The sequence below is a fragment of the Vicia villosa genome, linkage group LG5, assembly GCF_029867415.1.
Source record: "Vicia villosa cultivar HV-30 ecotype Madison, WI linkage group LG5, Vvil1.0, whole genome shotgun sequence".
Classification (NCBI taxonomy): Eukaryota; Viridiplantae; Streptophyta; class Magnoliopsida; order Fabales; family Fabaceae; genus Vicia; species Vicia villosa.
In genome coordinates, this window is record NC_081184.1 from 117548490 (window position 1) to 117570783 (window position 22294).

The 22294-nt window shown below is 32.6% G+C and overlaps 2 protein-coding genes across 2 annotated transcripts; both read left to right on the plus strand.

The window, feature by feature from the left end:
- Window positions 1-710: 710 nt before the first annotated feature.
- On the plus strand, window positions 711-4975 carry LOC131602163 (L-ascorbate peroxidase 3). Its single transcript, XM_058874182.1, has 9 exons — window positions 711-971; window positions 1090-1214; window positions 1562-1611; window positions 3183-3248; window positions 3334-3382; window positions 3560-3642; window positions 3726-3805; window positions 3984-4086; window positions 4621-4975. Exons 1-9 carry the CDS (start codon window positions 856-858, stop codon window positions 4810-4812), a joined length of 864 nt encoding a protein of 287 aa, XP_058730165.1. The 5' UTR covers window positions 711-855; the 3' UTR covers window positions 4813-4975.
- Window positions 4976-7705: 2730 nt separating this feature from the next.
- Window positions 7706-9205, plus strand: LOC131602164 (myb-related protein 308). The gene is made up of 2 exons (XM_058874183.1): window positions 7706-8184; window positions 8274-9205. The coding sequence occupies exons 1-2, from the start codon at window positions 7922-7924 to the stop codon at window positions 8959-8961; spliced, it is 951 nt and encodes a 316-aa protein (XP_058730166.1). The 5' UTR covers window positions 7706-7921; the 3' UTR covers window positions 8962-9205.
- The last annotated feature ends 13089 nt before the right edge of the window (window positions 9206-22294 follow it).

The window sequence follows — 22294 nt, forward strand, 5'->3', positions numbered from 1 at the left end:
ACTAGAAGCATTGAATCAAATTTTAACCATTTAAGAGTAAGATATATATAGTAGGTTGCAGAAATCTCGAAAAATATTGATTCGTGTAAATTATTTCCTAATCTAACTTAATATTTCATATTACTATTTTCTAATTCAATTTAAAAAGTTATATATTTAATGAAAGGTTGATAAAACACTCAAACCACATTTGATATAATAAATTCATCTTTTAGGACATGTTGGATGAGCAAAATAAAAGTTGCAATGTCAAGGAATAACATTAACAACAACACAAACAACAACATTTTTCAAAAAAAAAAAACATCAACATACTTTAACATTTATTCATATGCTTCAATATTTGTCAACATACTTTAACAAAAACAATACCATTTATCAACAAAAAAATAACAACTTACGCTAACATAAACAACAACTTACCTTAAAAAAACAATAAAATACCTAAAAACATCAAAATTAAAATACCAAATTGGGACAATAATTCTAAGACAAAAATTACCCCCACAAATTTAAATTTTTGATGTATATCAAAAAGTATAATGTAAACTTTCGTAAATTAATTAATTAAATAAATTATTTATTCTATATTTTAGTAAATCTATTTGTCTAGTTTTCTTTGTTATCTTCTGTAACGAATTTCAAGACGGATATGCTGTGTTGAATATGTAAACCCATAAAACAATACCACGTGTCAAGAGGAGTACGAAAGCACAGAACTTGAGATTACCAACCACCCACCCATTCACTTTCAGTTATCCATTTCCAATTCATTATACACAATCCCACTGCTGCAACAAGTAACAACCACTATTTAGTTTTCTCCGCCAATCAAAATCCCTCACCCCCCTGAAAATGGCGTTGCCGGTGGTGGTCGACGCAGAATACCTCAAGCAGATCGAAAAGGCTCGCCGCGATCTCCGAGCATTCATCGCCAACAGAAACTGCGCTCCTATCATGCTCCGCTTAGCGTAATTTCTCTGAATAACCAATTTCTATTCATCCTCAGATTTCATTATTTTTTATCCTTCGTTGATTACACGATGGTGATAATTTTTCATGTTTGAGATTTTTTTGATTCTGTTTCAGTTGGCACGATGCGGGCACTTACGATGCCTCCTCCAAGACCGGTGGACCTAACGGCTCTATTCGGAACGAGGAAGAGTATTCGCACGGCGCTAACAATGGTTTGAAGAAAGCTATTGATTTCTGTGGTATGTTATTAATATTCACTCTAACTGATTTTCTCCTAAAATTACCATTTATCGATCACTTTAATATTGGTAGATGCGTATAAATTGAGTCTTGAGAAGATGCTCTATGATTTTCCATATGCTTATACTCGGTGCGAGCCGTATTAAATTAACAATATGATGATGACATGTAGGGTTAATTTTGATTTATATCGTTTCATTGTTTTGCCTTTTATTAGAAAAAATAGAATATAATCAATTCCATTAGATATGTATAAAAAATAGAATCATTTTCGTGTTTTGTTGTAATTATGGATATCATTGGTTGCTTGTCTTTCTAAAAGTTTAATTGTTATCTGATGTCACAGAGGAAGTGAAGGCAAAGCATCCTAGAATCTCATATGCAGACCTTTATCAGGTGATCATTTTGTTTTCATTTAGTTATTATGAAAAAATCTATAATGAATTGAATGATTTTGTGTTAAAGTTGTTTGCTGGAAATTGTCGAATGGGGTCAATGACTTTCAATTTTGTCTGGAGTGTCTTACATTATTGATTAGATTAAATTATTTTTCTTATGCCTATTATGGGGCTCCTTTTTGTGCCACTTACAACTTAAATTATTCATATTATGTATTGCTTGTGAGTCTGGCCAATCAAAACTTAGGGATGCGGCTTTGCTTAGGGTTTTTCCTACAGTGTTAGGTGCTATTAGTTTATCCTGTTCTTGCTTCTATTTTGCTACTTGATCATAATTGAATATCATTATTAGGTGGATGTATGAATTTTTAAGTTACATGCATAACATGCACTTGTTACACATAAGCTCCTTCCTCCCATAATGCATGAAAAATTGACAATTCAAAACTATAATCATTAAATACAACGATAAGGTGATTATGTGACATCGCTGCATGCGCCTGTTTTTTTCTTTCTCTTTTCTTTTATGATTATGTGTCATCTTTTTTATTTTGATGTAGTTGTTTATCTCTACTCTCTAAAAAATTATCATTTTCTATCCAAAGATAGAAATGGTTGGTTGTTCTATTCAATTATTTATAGGCTTGGTTATCTTAGCTTAATGCTTGTGAGGTTTCAAGGTTTTTGACCATGTTGTCAAGGATTATGCTATGCTTTGAATTAGGATAAGGTGATTATTCTGTGTGTGATGAACCATTTGAAGTGGGAAAACTAACTTAATTGCTCTTTACAAGCTTCCATTTTCTGAACTCTTTATTTGGTTAGTTGCTTTATACGACTTAAGAGAATAAGCATTTGTAATATATGAAGATTACAGCACCAGTCTTGTTCCCTTAAAAAATATTAGGCAACATCCTGCCTCAATCATTTCAATGACACTGATGACCAGCTTCATACTACTAACAAGCCTTTCATGGGCAAAAATGTAGGGGAAAAGATCTACAATTTTGGGTAGCTATATCAATTCTGGAGTAATTACAGAAGTACACCTAAAATTAGATAGTTAAGTAATGTATAAAAGTGAAGCTTCAAGTTCCTTGTGTCAGTTAATGGATTGAGTTTCAAGTTTCATCAGCTTAGCTTTTTACCTAGTTGAAGTGTATGTTTTTTGTGATTAGTTTTTGACATGCATCCAACCTTAGGGCCTGATATCTCTACAATGAAGTTAAACTCCATTTGATTTTCATATATACTTATTTTAGAAATTTGTAATTGGTAGGAATTTAATATTTGAAAATCGGAGACTCCCTCAATATTTCTACTGTATAAGTTATATAGGATAAGTTTCTAATTCAATCAGAGTCAAGAGTGTGTTTGGAGTTTCTTGTATATCACCCTTAAACTGATTAATTCTGGTACGTAGAGGAAGAGAGAGTGTTATTTATCACTCCTGTAGGGCTTGCGTTGCATAAAACAGGATATTCATTTCCTTAGTAAAAAACTAAACCAGCTGCCACATAGATTACGAGAATCTGAAACAACAATTATTTCTTTCCCTTGTGCTTCCAGCTTGCAGGTGTTGTTGCAGTTGAGGTTACTGGAGGTCCCACAGTCAACTTTGTTCCCGGAAGAAGGGTATGTTGTGCCGTACCTTTCGTTAGAACATTAGTTGTTATGAAATCCCTGAACTTGTCATTCTCTAATTTTCTGTGTCATGTAGGATTCAAAAATATGTACCAGAGATGGACGGCTTCCCGATGCTAAAAAAGGTGAGTTTCTAAATTTGTCAGGGATACAACAATTTTGTTTACTTGGACTTGGTAAATATCTTACCATTGCCTGTGAAAGGATTTTCTTTTTTCTGAATTCCCTCACATCAACAAGGTTAAGAAGTAAGATTAAGAATGTTATATGAAAGCGTATAAACACGTCAATGCTATTTGTAGGTGAGTCGCATCTCCGTGATGTCTTTTATCGTATGGGCTTGACTGACAAGGATATTGTTGCACTGTCTGGGGCACATACACTGGTGATTCTTCTTTCGTATATATCTTTTTATTACATGCTGTGATTGCGGCCATAGATTCTTATTTGTGTTTTCTGTGTTACAAGGGAAGGGCACATCCAGAGAGATCAGGGTTTGACGGCGCTTGGACAGAGGACCCTCTGAAGTTTGATAACTCATACTTTGAGTAAGACTTATGTTGTGTGCATTATTGTTGTGTGCATTATTGTTAATTTGTTTGCCTTACTACAATGACATTTGTAGACTTTCAGTTTTGCATCCCAATATGATAAGAGCATTTGTAGACTTCAGTTTTGCATCCCAATATGATAAGAGCGTCATTTTTATTTACTGTTAAATATCAGGATACTTTTGGAAGAAGATTCTGCAGGGCTGCTTAAACTTCCAACGGACAGGGCTTTAGTGGATGATCCTGAATTTCGCCGTTATGTTGAGCTGTATGCAAAGGTAATTGTGATTGTTTAATTAAAATAACATATATTGAGCTGTATGCAAAGGTAATTGGAATTGTTTAATTAAAATAACGCATACATGCTGAAAACTGATTTCATGCCGTGTCCTGCCAATTATGATTTTTCAATAGAATTTCATTAGTCCATTTGTAGGCTTGTTGCACTGTTTATTGGTTCAATCTTTTGATTGAAACTCTGCATTAAGCAAGTTGATTACTAGGTCCTTCTTCTCCATAAACATTGTGCTTTGGAGTTTACTAATGCCATCTGCGACTATCCTGACGTTTCAAAGATTTTCCCCATGTGCGAATTGAGTTCTGTTACATATTATTGAGGCTGAAGATCTACATTTAAACTAAATAACGTATTTATTAGAGCATTTATATGTAGACTAGCCTACCCAAGGCATTAATATCAATTTTCTGTTTTGCTCCAAATCCATTGAAGACAATCATTAGTCGTTATTTGCATCAAGAATCTGATTGCTGTTGGTTTTCCATCATAACGTGTTTAATGAATCCTCTGGCAGGATGAGGATGTATTTTTTCGAGATTATGCTGAATCACATAAGAAACTTTCAGAGCTCGGCTTTGTGCCAAGTTCAAAGGCGAATGCTCCTAAGGATGCGACCATACTAGCACAAAGTGCTGTCGGAGTTGTAGTTACCGCTGCAGTGATCATCCTCAGTTACTTGTTTGAACAATCCAAAAGAGCGAAGTAGACTTTGATTTGCTCAGCTCTGTTGGATGTCACGTTTGTGTGGCCCATAATGAGCAGTATTCGGTCATTTTTGCAGTTTCAGCCTATGTTTTCTTAGTACCAATAAGAAAAATGTTACACTCTACAGCTATTGGGTATATGAATAGACTATAAATTCAACTGAATACTTCATTTAAGAGCAGCATCTTTATTACTTTGTACATATAAATTTCAGTATTCCTTTTCTCTGGAAGATCAGAAAAGGAGCGTAGTTAAGTTGTTGTTAGTTTATGCAGCTATTCAGAATTTGAAAACATGGATTATACACTAGAAAGAACTAATATGGGTATGAGGATCGATACTTTTATGCATTAGCTATGCGCCGCGCTTATAATTCGCAACATAATGTACTAGCCGAGAGAAACTCTGATCCATATGTTCAAGATGAAGATCTTCAACATTGGATCTTTAATAATTGTACACTACTGGTGATGCACATATATTGCATGAAATCCAATAATAATTTAATGAAAATATTATCACTTGGCTGGACAATTTGTTCTATTTAAATAGGAAACAAATGAAAAGTGATAACAAAAGGAATAAAGGGAAGACTCTACTAAATTACAACGTAAGACAGACATTGAGGTAGAACGGAATCTGCAGGGTAGTGGTGGTGTCTGCCAATAACGTTAAACAACAAAAAAATATTCTCATTTATGCGAGCAAGGTTATTCTTGAATCCTGAATAATACCATTTTTTTAACTCTTATCCACCAAATATATATAATAATATAAAACATATCAGAAAAAGCATAGCAATTTCAGGAAGACACATGTGGAGGACAGCCCAAGAGGTAGGTAAAGCCTCTGAGAAGTTAGGACTTACCCTCCCATGAATACCTAAGCACATGACAAACTCGTGTTGCTGTGCTGGCTGTCATCATGCAAAAATAATCATACAAATGCAAACCGTACGCCACAGTTTCTTTCTACCTTCTATTCCATTCTATTCATACATGAGCCAAGTCCATTTTGTTTAATAATTTATTTTCCATGTGACTAATGTTGCATTTGGTAAGCAAGACTAATTGAAGAGTTAAGGCCTTAGGTTGCTCCTCCATTTTGGGTTAGCTAAGAAGGACATTATAGAGTGATCTCTATGCAATAATTACACCCAACCGATAGCGACCAAGGGTGATGCTCACAAATTGAATTGATGTGAGTAGTTACGCGTTTCATCCATACATTTATTATTGGCAACTTTAGTATCATACGCACATTGCATCTTTTCGGTACCTATCCAACAGAGTTAGGTAGTGCTGTTGCCTCACCGAATAAAATAAACATTTCAATTTAATATTGCAATTATATGCTCATCATCTTAGTTGAGTTGTTCATTCTCATTAAACTCATAACAGATGCAACTAATTTCTTTTGCTTATTAGCAACACCAAAACAGTTCCGTGGGGTTAAAACTTTAAATAAAAAAATGTCTTGAAAATCAAGTATAGAAAAATAAGATTAGTCACTGGGGCGTGGTGTACTAGAGATCTTGTCAATATTCAACATATAGCTGAGGGGGAATTTGGACTTTGAATTATAAGTATAGTCAGAAAAGGGTGAAAAGTGGTGATATACTTCCAAAATTTTACCCATGTGGTGCTGAACTGAATCTTTTCCAACTCTCCTGCTCCTTGAAAACTACTTGTACCTATTAATATTATTAATTTTTCAAATAATATTGGAGTGCATATATCGATGCATAAACGACGGTTCGATTAAGATCAAATTGATTTAAATTTTACATTTAATATTTTATATTTTAAAATTTAAAATCTCTATTAAATTTAAATAGTTCAATCTAACTATCCAAATCAATAATAAGAACACTGATTATATTAAGTCTTACCACACACTTGACTATTATAATATGAAAATGGAGAAGAAAAATACAACAAAAAGGTAAACAAGGCCCCCCCAATCCCAACCTTTTTTCTTGGTATACTTTTCCAAAACTTGCATCATAAGGTTTAAGGAAAAAAAGAAAATAAAATGAAAAAGTGGAAGGTGAACCAAAGGCCATGTACAACCACAACTCCAACCACACTCATTTTTGGCATTTCCTATTCTCCTCTTCTCTTATTTCACCATCCTCAAACACTTCTAGAAACCTATCTATTTGATCTACCCTCTCTCTCATGAATGATAATACACCAATAGAATAAAGAACCACAACTACCATTACCATCTCTATATTTCCTCACATCAATACCCAACTACTAAAACATTTCTTTCAGGGAATTGCCTTTTGCAACTAACTTACCCAAATCACTAAGAGAAATTAAACCGACATCAAATCTCTTATATGTTTTTTATTGGTTAATTTAATTATCCATATTTTTTTTGTGACCAATAAAATTTAACATTTTTTTTATAAAATAAATAAAGTGATAGAAAGATGAGAGGTTATATCTTTCTAATATGATAATAATAATAATCAATCAAATTCATTAATGAAACTAAGGTAGTTAGATCTCAATCCAACTTTAATTTGATTTCACAGATCTGATGTTCTGTAAAACAAATAATAATAATAATTTTTAATTAATCCCAATTGATTAAATACAAAGGTGCCTTACCCATCACAAAACACCATTACCATTTTTATATATAATATTTTTTTAAGTGTAATATTTTTTTTTGAAGGTGAAAGGTTAAATAGACAAGTTAATAAAATATAAAGCGTATAAGATATGAATTATGTTTCTCTTTTATCTTAAAAGAGGCAAGTGATCACATCTTGTCTTAAGCTTGCCCATACTTTAATATATTCTACTTTACACCAACCTGAAGGTAACCCATAGTTAATGTCTTTTTAACCCGTTATATAATTGATGCAAAGAAAACTATATAAATATCATCTTATATATCTACATACCCAACAACAGCCACTCTCTTTAACCTGTCTCACCAACTCACATCTAGAAGCTATTTTCTGTCTTCTCTCTCTGTCCCCATTCTTTTCTTTTAGGTCAAACTCCCTATAAAATCATAACCTCAACTCCTTCTTACACTGGCTCACCTTTCTTCTCTTGTTATTTTCTGTCTCTGTAACCCTTTAACCAACCATGGGAAGATCACCTTGCTGTGAAAAAGCTCATACTAACAAAGGTGCTTGGACTAAAGAAGAAGACGATAGATTGATTTCTTATATTCGCGCTCATGGTGAAGGCTGCTGGAGATCTCTTCCTAAAGCTGCTGGTTTACTCCGCTGCGGCAAAAGCTGTCGTCTAAGGTGGATTAACTATCTCCGGCCAGACCTTAAACGCGGGAACTTTACGGAAGAAGAAGATGAACTCATTATCAAACTTCATAGTCTTCTTGGTAACAAGTAAGTTTCATTTTCTCATTTCAAAAAACATACTCTTATGATTAAAATTTACAACACGATTTTAACTAAATCTTATTTTATTTGTTTAGATGGTCTTTGATAGCGGGAAGATTACCGGGTAGAACAGATAATGAGATAAAGAATTATTGGAATACTCATATTAGAAGAAAGCTTTTGAATAGAGGAATCGACCCTGCTACTCATAGGCCTTTAAACGAGGTTTCTCATTCGCAATCGCAATCTCAATCTCAATCTCATTCTCAAGTTCTTCATCTTCAGAATCAAAATCAGAATCTTAGCCACAATCAAGAAGGTGTAACTATAGCTGTAGCAGCATCTGCTTCAACTACTGCCACTTCTACAGTTATAGCCGCGGCTGCACCCACATCAATTATATCTTTTGCTCCGTCGTCTATTAAACAAGAACAATATCATAATCATTATCATAATCATAGTCATCATAGTTACAGTCATAATCATCAAGAGATGATGATTAAAGGCTCGGTGTTAGAACGGTGTCCGGATTTGAATCTTGAGTTAACAATAAGTCCTCCGCGGCAACAAGAATCAGAAGAACCATTCAAAAGCAGAGAAAGAAACAACAGCAGCAGCAACAATAGTAGCCTCTGTTTTGTATGTAGTTTGGGTTTGCAGAACAGTAAAGATTGTAGCTGTGAAGAAACTGTTGGAAATTCAAACGGTGGAAAAGCACCTGCTTATGATTTCTTGGGCTTGAAAGGTGGTGTTTGGGATTACAAAGGCTTAGAAATGAAATGAAGAATGAAGAATGAAGAAAAATAGCTATAGTGTTGGAAAAACAGAGTATGAAGTTTGAGAGAATGAAATTTCATTAATTTTGAAGAAAAAAAAAAACTTTTTTTCTTTCTATTTTCTTATCTAATTTGTATAAATAATTAGTTGTTGATGCATAAGATATATAGTATGAGTATAGCTGAACATTATTGGCTATTTTTTTGCCTTGTTACTTTCATCTAAATTCTATAATTCTTCTGTTTGAATTTGTGAATCTGGAAATAGATTAATTATTATTGATCAATCTATTTTATGATTATGAAGTTGAATTTGAATTTGAGTTTTATATTTGATGGATGAGTTGACACAGTAATGACTAATGACAGCTCATTTAAGTATATTTAACTGCTTAATCACATTCTATGTCATGGCTATTCTTATCTTAAATTATTTAAACTTGTTAATTAATTAATTAATGGATTAATTAATTTACATAATCCTGAGGTTATGCTATTTCTTTGAAGCTTCACATGCATCCATCAAACAATTTCCTAAGAGTCCCCCAAACTTCAAATTCTGTTGTTTATTATGTTATTGAATATTATTATTATTATTATATATGCATTCATGTGTTGCAAAATATTATACACCAGTGAGTCCTAGTGATGATCGTTATTAGTTTTTCCTTTTTCTTCCGTATTGAAATCTAATTTTAGATTCTTATGGACTTTTAGAGACTTTTAGGGTTTGTCTTTTTTTGGAGAAAAAGAAAAAAAAGAAAAGGGAGATGATAGGTATATTCATGTTTATATGAGTGGATAAGCTGTGAGAGGAGGAGAAAATTTCTTTAAAAAATACAATGGTGGTATACCTAATTAAATAGTAGTATTAGAAAATATTATTCTCTTAAAGACAATCTAGTTAATAGTTTGTGCAACAACATCTAATTACAAACGCACGAGTTTGAATTTACGATATTTTATTTATTTATCTTAAAATATTTAAAAGTTTATGAATATATTTATATATCACCAAAATTCTCATAGCGCATTCTATCTAAAATAAGAGACTAACATTAATTTTATCAAAGTTACAATCAAATTTATGTAGAGATTAATTGAAATATAGTGTAAAACCATTTTAATTTGATGACAGTGTAAAATTTACACTAAAATGTATTTCAATTAATCTATACATGTTATTTATAAAATTTCATGCTAACATTCTTACATCCCAAATATTAGGAACTTGAAGCAAATAACCAAATAGCAAAAGTATTATAGAAATAATCTAACTAATCTAAAATAAATTCTCATATCATATTAAAATTTGAATTTAAATTAATTCAATATATAAAACTAGTCTATAAAATACATAATAATGAGATATCCTCTCCAATATGATATCTTAACCTAATAGGCTCATATATTGTTGTTAATGAGGGAAAATATGTGGCATAGTCATGTGCAAAAAAGAATGCTCCATTATTATTTATAATTCTCTATCCTTCCTTTCTCTCAATAATAGCAAGCTCAATACATATCAAGATAATAATATAACATTATCTAAAACGTGAAATGACGAAGCATTGTCCTTCTTTCCTAAGAGTACCACATGCATCATTCTACCAACCTTCTAACAATTATTTAATTCGTTAGGCCTTCTTCCAACCGACTTCTTAACTTTGGCATGTTTACATGTGATCCTACCTAGGTTTTGCCTTTCTTTATTTCACCTTACACATATCCATTATACACTATGATCTTCTCATTTTGGTCCTACATTTGGTATCAACATGTTTCTACACACCTTATACTATTTACAACAAAGTAAAAGACATCAATTAGATAAGTAAAACCTAGAAGGAAAAATACTCACATCTCAAATTAGCTCACATAGTTATTTCATATTGATTAAATATGATTAAAGTTCATCTAAAGTTAAATATTTTTTTTGTCTATTTAAAAAATTTCGTTAAAAAATCGTACATTTAAGAACTTTAACTTTTAATCTTTCATGCTAAATTCGTTACTAAAACCATCGTTAATTCAGTCGCTAAATAGTAAATCGTCGTTAAAAACTGTTGTTAATTCATTCGCAAAGTTATAAAACTGTCGCTAAGTTGCAGGAGAGACCAAAATTAAAATTTGTAAATTTTAGAAAGACAATGCTTTAACGAATTTTTTTAAAAAGACAAAAAGTAAAAATATTCAAGGACTTTAATCGTATTTAAATCTTTTAGAATTCAACCTATTTTTAAATTAAAAACATAGAAGATATATTGGATCCAACGAAAGTCCATTAGTATTAATTATACTAAGTACTTTGGTTTCATCATATGTTATAAATAATCAAACACATCAACATTCAAGTTGTATCTACTATTACTAAGCATGTATATAACATTGTAACAAAAAATATGTTCATGGTTTTGTATTTAAAGAATGTTTTGCAATAGTTTTAGGTAAAGTAAATGTAGCTGAAGAGATGTCTCTTTTGTTGCAATTGGTAGCTTTGGTGCAAGCATTGTTTCTAGGTACATTATTGCGTGTTTGACAATATATAAGCAACTTTTAATTAGTAATAGGTAAATAGCATAAATCACATTTAAAGTTGGGAGCAACTAAAATAAAATGATCCTACCTACCATTCAAATTTTATCAACCGCATTAACTGAGGGTCATGTCGTGGGGTCAGAAAGCAGTTCCATTGGATTGGTTTGTTATGGGTGGCTTGGAATAATAAGGAGGATGTTTTTTTTCCATCGACCTAAAAATAATATTAACCACCATCAATGTTTTACTTATATATTAGGAAATTAGGTTTAATTAAATTTCAAAAAATATATGGAAAGAAGAAACGTAGAAATCTGTTTCACTGATCAGGATAGAGGATGTGACTATATATTTAAGAAAGCCCTGACCATGCACCAAGGTTCTTGGCAGAATATAATGGTATGGCTGTTATTGACAATCCAAAAAATATTAGCTTCACATGGGGTCAAATGTTGGTTATACCTCTCCAAACTGATTTACAACAATGATGATGCTACATGATGGGTAGGGCTTGATATTTACAAGAGTATTTAGGACGAAAAATTTAGACTCGAGTTTATTTGGATGGACATTCATAAATTTCAGATTGGTCTAATAACTCAATAAGAATAGAACAGTCAAACATGAAGTTCTGTCCAAAATCCAGTTTAATAAATTGACGAGCATATGTACGATCGTCGAGAGATGTTGCACTAAGTCAGACACCACGTTCATTTCAAACTTGGAGTCAATCCAACGACCTTTCACACAAGGTGTTGTATTTACTAGGAGCCTTCATATATGCGTGTGGCTTCATGCCGCATCAATGTACAATTTATTATACACTTGCAAGTTTCACCTCTTTAATTTCAATAACTTGAATGTTGGAGTGATAATCTTACAAATACCCATACATTCCCTCTCCATCCACCAGGGCCAGATTTGGGCCTGTACAGTGTGCTCCACTGCACAGGGTCTCCAAATACCAGGGACCTCATACTTTTAGTTAATACTAGGCCCAACCCAAATCAATAAATAATAAAAAAACTATAAAACCTAGGTCATTTATATATTACTTTCACAGCTAATAGGTTTTGAAAAAAAGCAATAAACAGCTACACGTTAAAAATAATTTCTTTAACATTTAAAATTTCTAATAACTTTCTCTTCGTTATTTTATTTCTATAAATTCAATAAACTTTATATTATTAAAATTTTCTAAAATATTTTATAAACTTAAGAATTTATTTTTTAATTGTTAATTTAATAATTTAGAATTTATATGGTAATTATTTATTATTTTTTAATCTGATTTACTATTCAACCTCAATATTGTGTATCAGATTCTACTGCGGATTGATCAAGAATAGCAAGGAATTTCATGTTTTAATAGAAAGTTTGGTTTCAAATATGAGAAGCGTAAGAAAGAAAGATTTGATGAATTAACTTAATCTCAATTTGGAACTCTCGATAATTTATTATAGAATTATATAAGAACCATAACTTTCAAGTGAAAATCAGAATATTGAAAGAAGTACCGCAACTCTTTATTTTATTTATAAGGATAAGATTTTTAATGTTTATCAATGTTATTTATGATTTATATAAAGAATAATTTTATTTATATTTTTTTTATGAAGAGCTCTATTGTAATATTAGAACAGGGCCTCTGAATTGTTTGAGACGGCCCTGCCATCCATCAATGACTTCTACCACTGTATCATAAACCTTTTATGACTGACTTTTCTAACTCGCCACCAATTTCCTATTCCACATCAGAATAGTAAATCAAACTACTATGAATGGTCACCAAAAATGAATTGATTGATTACCTATTGTCTTGTATTAAAAAACCCTTGATCATTGAAATAAATTGATCACGATCGACACATGACCGACAACACCTCTACTCAGTTCACACGAACAAAATCTATGAGTGCACTATTTCCTATTAGAAATGTTTTGCATGATGACAAAACTAGGATACTTAATATTTGTGTATGTTGGACCTTATCTCCTATGTCTAGTTGTGCATTCTAAATCTTAGGACACTTAAAATCATGTTAGAGAGGTTTTACAAGCTAAAAATCAAGTTTTTATGTGAAAAATCAATGTATAGGTCGACACATACATGCATAGGTTGACACATGATGTTGACTGCACAAAAAGAAACCTTCTGGAAGTTTCAGGTCGACACATGTATCATATAGGTCGACATATAGACTACAAATTTTCTCTATAGGTCAACACATCCGTATTTCAGATCGACACATACTAAAACAATTTTGAAAATTTTCACTCTACCTAGTATAGGTCGACACATGTGTGTTGTAGGCCGACACATAGAAGCAAAAATACTTCAATAGGTCGACACATCTGAGCTATAGGTCGACACATATTGCATGTTTTCAAAACCAGATGTTTCTGTCCATTTCAGGTCGACACCTAGAAGCAAATGTGCTCCTATAGGTCGACACATGAATACTATAGGTCGACACATCCTGTTTTATTCTTTAAAAATTTGTAAAACCCTCTAATATGTTTTTTCTGTTATTTCCTTCTAACACACACTCACACACATATATGCAGTCGTGCATTATTTTACACATTCATTGAAACAAAAAATATACAAAGAACTTTCTCATCATGTTCAATCTTTTTCTATGCCAACACACAACAATTACACATAACCATTTTTGTTGAGTGCCATCTAGATACAAGATTGATAGTAAATCAAATTGGGTTGAGAACTTTTTGAGGGTTTCATTGAGAAAACCAGTTAGTTTTTTCTTCCAAGATCATTTATGATTTGGGGGGGGGGGGGGGGTTGCACAAGTCTTTGCAATTTGGATTCACACGAGTGAAAGCTTTGAAGAACTAACATTCTGTCAAAGGAGTAGAGGTAAACGGAGGATCAATTAGAGATCTTGGGACATTTGATCCAGCTCAAATCAAGGGAAGAAAAGAAAATATAATCAACATCAAACATATGATTTGGAGGGTTGGATTGCTATTTGTTCTCTTGTATACAACATTTGCAAAGGTTAATTAGCTATCTCAATTCTTTTTGGAATTAGGGGCATACGTACCCGTAACGAGGCGTATTGGGGAACTGCCTAAAAAAATCCTTGTGTGTGTGTCTTTCTCTTAACAACTGGAAATTTTCTCATTGTGCAATTTCATATACTGAAAATTCTGTTTGTGTTGAAGCATTTTAAATTGTTTTGTAAGACAATTGCAATGTATACAAATTGCAATTGGTTTTACATATCTTCAACACAAAGAAAATTCAGATTGGTGTTTATTACACATCAAGTGTTTGATCAATTGTCTTAGTCAATTTTTGTTTTCTATTTCATTGGAAATTGATAATCAAAGTGAAAAAGTATTCCAACGTATTTTAGAAAAAATGATTGATTTATGTTCTCATAATTTATGGTACGTTTAAATCATAACATTACAATTTAATACACATATATGATTCTTTCGATAACAGTTCGAAATAGACGAGTGTCGATCCGAAATAGGTTTCGCTTGCCATAGAAAATATTTTAAAATATAATTTTAATTAGAATATGTTATTGGGGATCTAGTCACCCCCTTTAGATCGTTGCCTTCACCTAACAAGTGGTATCGCGAGAACTGATTGTATTGTGCTTCGAAATAGCTTATTAGATTATAGCTTCCGAACCTAAATGGGTGTATAATAGAGCGCCTATTTTCATTGGAAAGTTATGGTTATTGGAAGGATTGTATGCGTGTCCATATTAATTCTATTGATAGGAATGTTTGGAACACTGTCTAAAATGGTCCTTTTCAAATTACTATGACCAATGCGGATGGTGTTGTTGTACCTAAACCGAAAGCACCTATGGAATGTGGACGATGAGAAAAAGTGGTTGTACAATTTGAAAGCAAAGAATATTCTCATATCCGCTTTTGGAGTTGATAAATATTACCATGTTTCCCATAGAACAACAACTAAAGTTGTGTGGGAGTCATTGCAAGTTGCCCATGAGGGCACAAATGAGGTCAAACAAGCTAGAATAAATTATTTGAACCACAAGTTTGAACTCTTTCATATGAAGCATGGTGAAACCATTGTCGATTTGTAGAAGATGTTCACTCATCTTGTAAACCATTTGAATGCACCTGGTAAGCCTGCTTCCAATGAAATTGCTACTAACAAAGTTTTAAGATATCTTAATAGGGAATGGAAATCGAAGGTCACTGCAATCAAGGAAGCCAATAATCTCTTGACATTAAAAATTACTATTTTGTTTGAAAAGCTTGAAGAACATGAGCAAGAGCTCAATTGCTTGGAGAAGTATGAGAAGAAGCTTATGAAGGAGAAGAACAAGGAAAAGGAGGTAGATAAGAAGTTAATTATTCTTATGACTTTTACCTCTAATACCTCTACTATTGGGCAAGATGATAGTGGAACTAGTGATGAAGAGTTTTCGGGTGATAAAGAAATAGGGTTGTTCGTTAGAAGATATAACAAGTATATTAAAAGGAATGGTTAGAAGTATTCCGACAAGAACCTCATCAACTATAAACGACAATAAAACACCTCAAAGAAAAATGAAAATAAGAAAGAAAAATCTAAAGGTTCATGCTATAGTTGTGGAAAAGTTTGTCACTATAAGCCAGATTATCCATTGCTTAAAAATGATAAAGAAAAGGGTCAACAGAAGAAGTCTAATAGACTTAGAGGAGCATATATTGCTTAGGAAAGTGATAGTGAATCCTCAAGTGAAGATAGCTCAAGTGATATGAAGGTAGAGAAAAACAGAAGAAAATGGGGGGGGGGGGTTGAATTGGGTTTTCAAAACTTTGCCCTTCTTAGAAAAATATTCGTTTAGATAAACATTATGCAATAAATAGAAAGATGACACAATCATTTATTCAGGTTCCCCTTAGAAAATGTTAGTCCTGTCCACCCGCCAAGCTGATTTTTACTTAGAAAAGGACTTAATCCACTAATCATAGAAATGATTACAATTTCACGGGCCAACTGCCAATGACTAACAACCTAACATTGATCAACCCTATTAGTGATCTCTTAAGAATTATGACCCATTTGGTCCCCTAAGAGATATAATGATCAATGACTTCTTTAAGAATTCCGATCCAATTGGTCCCCTAAATAATATTTCCCAAAGAACGTTGATCAAACTGTTAGTGATCCCTTAACAATTATGATCCACTTGGTCCCTTAAGAGATATAATGATCAACGTCTCCTTTAAGAATTCTGACCCAACTGGTCCCTTAAAGAAGATTTCCCACGATGACCATCAGTCACCGTCTTCTTGAGTATACAGACTAAGACTTGTCACTCAAGGAACAATCAATAAAAATTGATTATCAGTTGTGTTTACAAGATATTAAAAGCAAAATACATAAAAGATTAAGTACAAACAACACAAAAGTGTTAAGCAAGATATGAGCAACAGCTCCTTGCTTTTACAAGATTCTACAAAGATGTTTATGATGAAAATTGGATTTCATATTGTAGAGATTTTCTCTTCTTTTTCTTGTCCTCTTCGACTACAGCTTCATGATCTTCATTGATTGGGCTTTGGCTTCTTTACATTGTTGTAACATTGCAGCTTTAGCATTTGCGATGGACATCCTCTTCAGCTTTTGGAGTATGCACTAACGGCATCTTCGGCTTGTGTAGTAGCAATCCTTATCTTTGGCTTATGCAGTAGCTACCACCACCTTTGCCAGTTCACTTTCCAGGGACAAGCACTTTCTTCTGAGTTCTTGATCTTCATTTATAGACTTCATAGAAAGAGACGTTGAGAGGATAGAAGAGTCTTTTATTCATAAGCTAATGGTAACTTTCCAATGGATATAAGTGTAGATGTTGGATATAGGAACACATTACTTCCTTAGCATGTAGCTTGCAGCTTTGACGTGATGGAATGGAAGACATCTTTTGAATAGTACGAACGTCTTGATATTTTTGATTTTTTGAGCATACCGTTGTACTAAATCTTCTAAAGAAAGTTTCTTGATCTTATCTTCAAATGATGTACTTATGATTATGAATCAGTAAGCTTGGAAGAGATCACTTTCTTTTCTTTGTTCTTCTGATGATGTATCTGATGAGTAGTTTAGAAACAACTTTTTTGGGATAGCATAAGAACATCAGAACTTAATAGGAGCAGAACTTTGTCGTTCAGAAATAATGACAACAGTCTTTCTGAAAAGTGATGCAAAACTTCCTAGATCAAATATGTATCTGAAGAGATAATTGATTTGATAGTTAGATAAGACGAGAAATAGAAGCTATAATATTTGAGTCATTTCAGAATAGAACAATGTCTTAAGATAATAGTGAGGAACACGTCTAGTTATTTGAACAAGATTCATCAACTAAACTGTATTTCTGATCTGATCCTTTTTCAGCTGAACTTTGACGATATCTTCAGAGCAATGAGCTACAACTCTTCTGACGAACATATCTTTGACATCTGATCTTGATGTGGCAGCTTGCATCTGATGTAGACTTTGATTCTGATCTGGAGCAACAACATCTTTCTAGACTTTGTTTCTTCTGGAAACACTTGAGACTTCTGAAGTAGCAACTTGTTGAGAAGTATTCTGGAGATCTTCTTTTTGATTCATTCAACATTCCATAGAACTACTGATGTACCTACAGAAATGAAAGAGAATAGTCTTTCTGATGATTCTTTAGACAACAGTCTTAAATCATACAGTCCTTTCTGATCTGCACACTCAAGAAAACATTAGAAACAAAATTATTTACATAAAAAATCTATGTGTTGTTATCATCAAAACTTAGAGATGAGGTGTAGAAACAAATCTTGTTTTAACATGATAGTGATGAAACGACAAATGTTTGCCTCATGACCCATCATAAGAAGAAGAATGTAAGTCATTCTAAACATGAACCTATTGATAAAATGTCTTATTTTGAATTACAAATTGATTATGAAAATCTACATGGTGAAGCCGTAGATGCTTTTAAAAGGTTGGCTTCAAGTAAAAGAATAATTTCATACTTAGAAGCCGAAAAACAAATGGAAGCTCTTAAGAAAACCATGTTGGATGTTCCAAAAGTAGAAATTGAGGATGAGAAGCCTTTTTGGTTTGGTTCTGAACATTATTTTTCCGCTCCAAGGACTCCACAATAAAATGGTGTTGTGGAGCGCAAAAACAAAATTTTAGAGGAGTTGGCAAAAACTATGATCAATGAGGGTAGTCTACCTAAATATTTTTGGGCCGACGCGATAAGCACGATATGCTATGTTTTAAATAGGATACTTATACGTTCTATTTTAAACAAAACTCATGAACTTCTCAAAGGTAGAAAACCGAATTTATCACATCTTCACATTTTCGGATGCAAGTGTTTTATTTTAAATAATGGTAAGGAAAAACTGGGAAAATTTGACTCGAAAGCTGATGAAGGTATCTTCCTTGGATACTCTTAGTCAAGAAAATCCTATAGAGTTTATAATATGAGATTACTTATTGTTGAACAGTGTGTGTGGAACCTTGTTTTGCAGGTGATAGGTTTTTGTTCTGATGATGACATATGTGAAGAACAAAATAGATATTCAACATGGTAAAGATGGAACATGATGACAATCGTAAAAGATAAAAAGGATAACATTTAACATGATAACGATGCAACATGATAACAACAGTAGAAGATCATAACATATGATATTCAACTTGATAAATATGCAACAATCATGAGAGTCAATCAATGCACTTAAGCGGTTAAAGATGCAAGTTATGGGTTTGAGAAAGGATTGAGAAAGTTTCAGATATAGCTTCAAACATCAACAAAGGTTCAGACAAAGGCAAACAATATATTACATCTAAAGCCTCATAAGAAATATCAAAGCAAGTGTCAACATAAAAAAATTTATCAGTCAAGGCTCAAAGGAGTCAATATCCTGATTTAGTATGTGAGTGAAACTTTTGTAAAAGCAAAAGTTCTTTCTTTGTAGAAGTAGATGGCTATAAGCACACACACACACACACACACACACACACACAGATACACAGACATACACACACACACACACTAAAAAACGTTTTATAAAATGTTTTGAAGAGAGTAAAACTTGAGAAGTATATATAGAAGTTGCATAGAAAGAGATAGGAGCATTCAAAAAGCCAAAAAATATTTTTTGACTAGATTTAATCAATTAAGTCAATTGATTAGATTGGCACACTTTTGAGGTAAAAGGCTATTTGAATGCACTCAATCGATTAGAAAAGGATATATGTATTAATTCTTACCTATTTTGGAACTCATAACTGTTATATTTAAATGAGTTGATCAATTGGTCTAATCAATTAGTAACATTCACTTTTTTATTTAATGATGTTTTCTCTTTTGGAGGATTTCAAGCTTATAAATAGAGGTCTCATTCCTCGTTTTATTTCATCAGGAATTCGATTTGTGTATTGACACACACACACACACGCACTCCCCCTCTCTCTCTCTCTATGTTTTCATTTTTCACTTTCTCTCACTAGTTTTTATAGCAAATGCTTTTATGAGGAAATATATTTTCTGAGTGACGTGTCTTTGTAATTTTGGATCGGTAGCATTTTATAAGTTCTTCAAAAATGTTGTTTATGCATCTTGGATCAACACAATCCATTTGGGATAAAAATATGTGGTTGGAAGCTAAACCCGTTAAAAGCTTGGGTTAGGAATTGTGTGATAGTTTCTGATATTTAGTCAGGTTGAAGATCGTTAAGATTGATTAACTTCCCTTAAGGGTATTATAAATCCTTGTTCCTTTGAAGGATGAAGTTTCTCAATATTGACGAACTTACCATTGGGTTCATGGTTAGCCCATTTAAAACCATATGTTAGAAGATCATCCTGTTAAAATCTAAAGAGGTTATTGGTTATCTTCTTAAACCAAATTGAGCTCAAATATGTTATGGAGGGAAGACTTGCCCCTTCAATCTACCATTGGGAAGGATGTTTGGCCACTTCAGTCTTAACATTTCAATGGAGAAGACGCAAACAATCATATATTCCATCTTGTATTATCATGTTTGTAGGACAACCGCTATTTCCTTGTATAAGGGGGGGTCATGAGCTTCACCTATCAAAAGCTCTCAAGTATTTAGTAGAAACTCTCAAAATATTTTATTGGGGAGAGGAGTAGGTCATTTTAATTTGACCGAACCTCTATTTCTCGGTGTTTTTCTTTTTCCCTTAAACTCTTTAAATTCTGCATTTTATTTCAATTATTATTTTTTGCTACTTAGATAAAGAAAAATATTTTTTAAACTTTGATTTTAAATCTTGAAAAGTTTTCAAAACTATATATTTCCAAACCATACAATTCACCCCCTCTTGTGTGTGAAATCTCAAGTACAACAAGTGACATCAGAGCCAAACTCCTGTTTAAAGGACTTATCTTCTTAGGAGGAAGATGACTTCTAACACAAGATTCTTTTTCAAAACTCATCACCACTTTTTAAATATTTATTCTATCTTTTATATACATGAGTTTTCTTCAAATTTAAATGTTTTTCTTTATAAACTTTTCAATGGTCTAATTTAGCCTACTCATCAAATAATGACGAAGGAACGAAAAAACTTCTTTGACCAAAGATACATTTTGTTTCGTAAAATCTCCAAGGAAATGTAGGATACTTTGTAAAAGATATATGGAGTTTCTCCAAGTGTCAAGCCATAACATATGAATGCATGAAGCGAAGGAATTCTTTTTCTCAAAGCTTCTTAGAAATTATTACTAACATTTATCTAGAGAATTAAGAAATGGAATATTTTATCCAACTCTTAAATCTAAAGATGGAAACCTTCATGATTTTTCAGGAAAAATCAATAGAGAAGGAGAACATAAAAGCTTATGCAATCAAAAGATTAAACTGGAAGATCATCATACATATCATGTTCCAGTTTAATCAACATCCTCATGTTAATAACACAACAATGAAGATGAAGAAGTTCCTTCAACAGTTGAACAAAACAGAGAAAAAGATTTGACCCTTGGGGGGAAATATATAGAATCCTCTTCCAACGAAGAAGATAACACATGCTCAAAGGCACCCTACAAGAAAGATAAGAAATGGAAAGAAAAATCAGAATAACATATTTACTTGTTTTGATGTAAATGAATTCCATAATTGCTTGTTCTTGACATTTTCTTATTTTATTTACTTACCATTATTTTTACCTGTTATAGTGTTGCTTTAGTTCCCTCCCATAGTTTGTTTCTACGAAATTTGCTGACGCCCGAGGTTGTACCTTGAAGTTTTGTTGGACGTCTACGGAGACCCTGCCTAGCCAAGGGTCGAAACCCATTCCATTCCCCCAAGTTTGAGCTTGGTTCAAGGTCGACGTAGTGAGGGATGACTTTTGTGCTATGTAGAGGCTAACTACCATTAGGGGGAGCCCTGATCGCCACTTTGTTTTGTGTTCTATGGTATTTATCGGTGCGACTTCCACTTTGGGGTTTTGATTTCTTTGGTCGTATGGTAGTAGCGTTTGTGACAACACCTTTGGGTCGCGCATATCCTTTTTTTATTATAAGGAATACAATTTGTGAAAATTTATTTATTTTTATCAAAAAGGATATTACATTATTATATAGAGTGTATTTTTATACATATAAAAAAGAAACTTAACCAAGCACCTACATTGCTACTTATTGGTCCTAGGGTGTGTTGGTGCAGACGACTTCACCCTTCACTCAGAGTCCTCCTTTGTACGTGTCAAATGTGAATGATTTACTTTATACTTTTCTGCTTCTTCCTTTGAAGCCTTGATCGCCATTTCTTCCATTTT

What these genes read in the sequence shown, in the direction of transcription:
- LOC131602164 (XM_058874183.1), top strand. Translation starts at nt 7,922, where the DNA reads ATGGGAAGATCACCTTGCTGTGAAAAAGCTCATACTAACAAAGGTGCT. An exon ending in CATAGTCTTCTTGGTAACAA is followed by an intron (nt 8,185 to 8,273) that starts GTAAGTTTCATT and finishes TTATTTGTTTAG; the next exon opens with ATGGTCTTTGATAGCGGGAA.
- LOC131602163 (XM_058874182.1), top strand. Translation starts at nt 856, where the DNA reads ATGGCGTTGCCGGTGGTGGTCGACGCAGAATACCTCAAGCAGATCGAA. An exon ending in CATATGCAGACCTTTATCAG is followed by an intron (nt 1,612 to 3,182) that starts GTGATCATTTTG and finishes TTGTGCTTCCAG; the next exon opens with CTTGCAGGTGTTGTTGCAGT. An exon ending in TTTGATAACTCATACTTTGA is followed by an intron (nt 3,806 to 3,983) that starts GTAAGACTTATG and finishes GTTAAATATCAG; the next exon opens with GATACTTTTGGAAGAAGATT.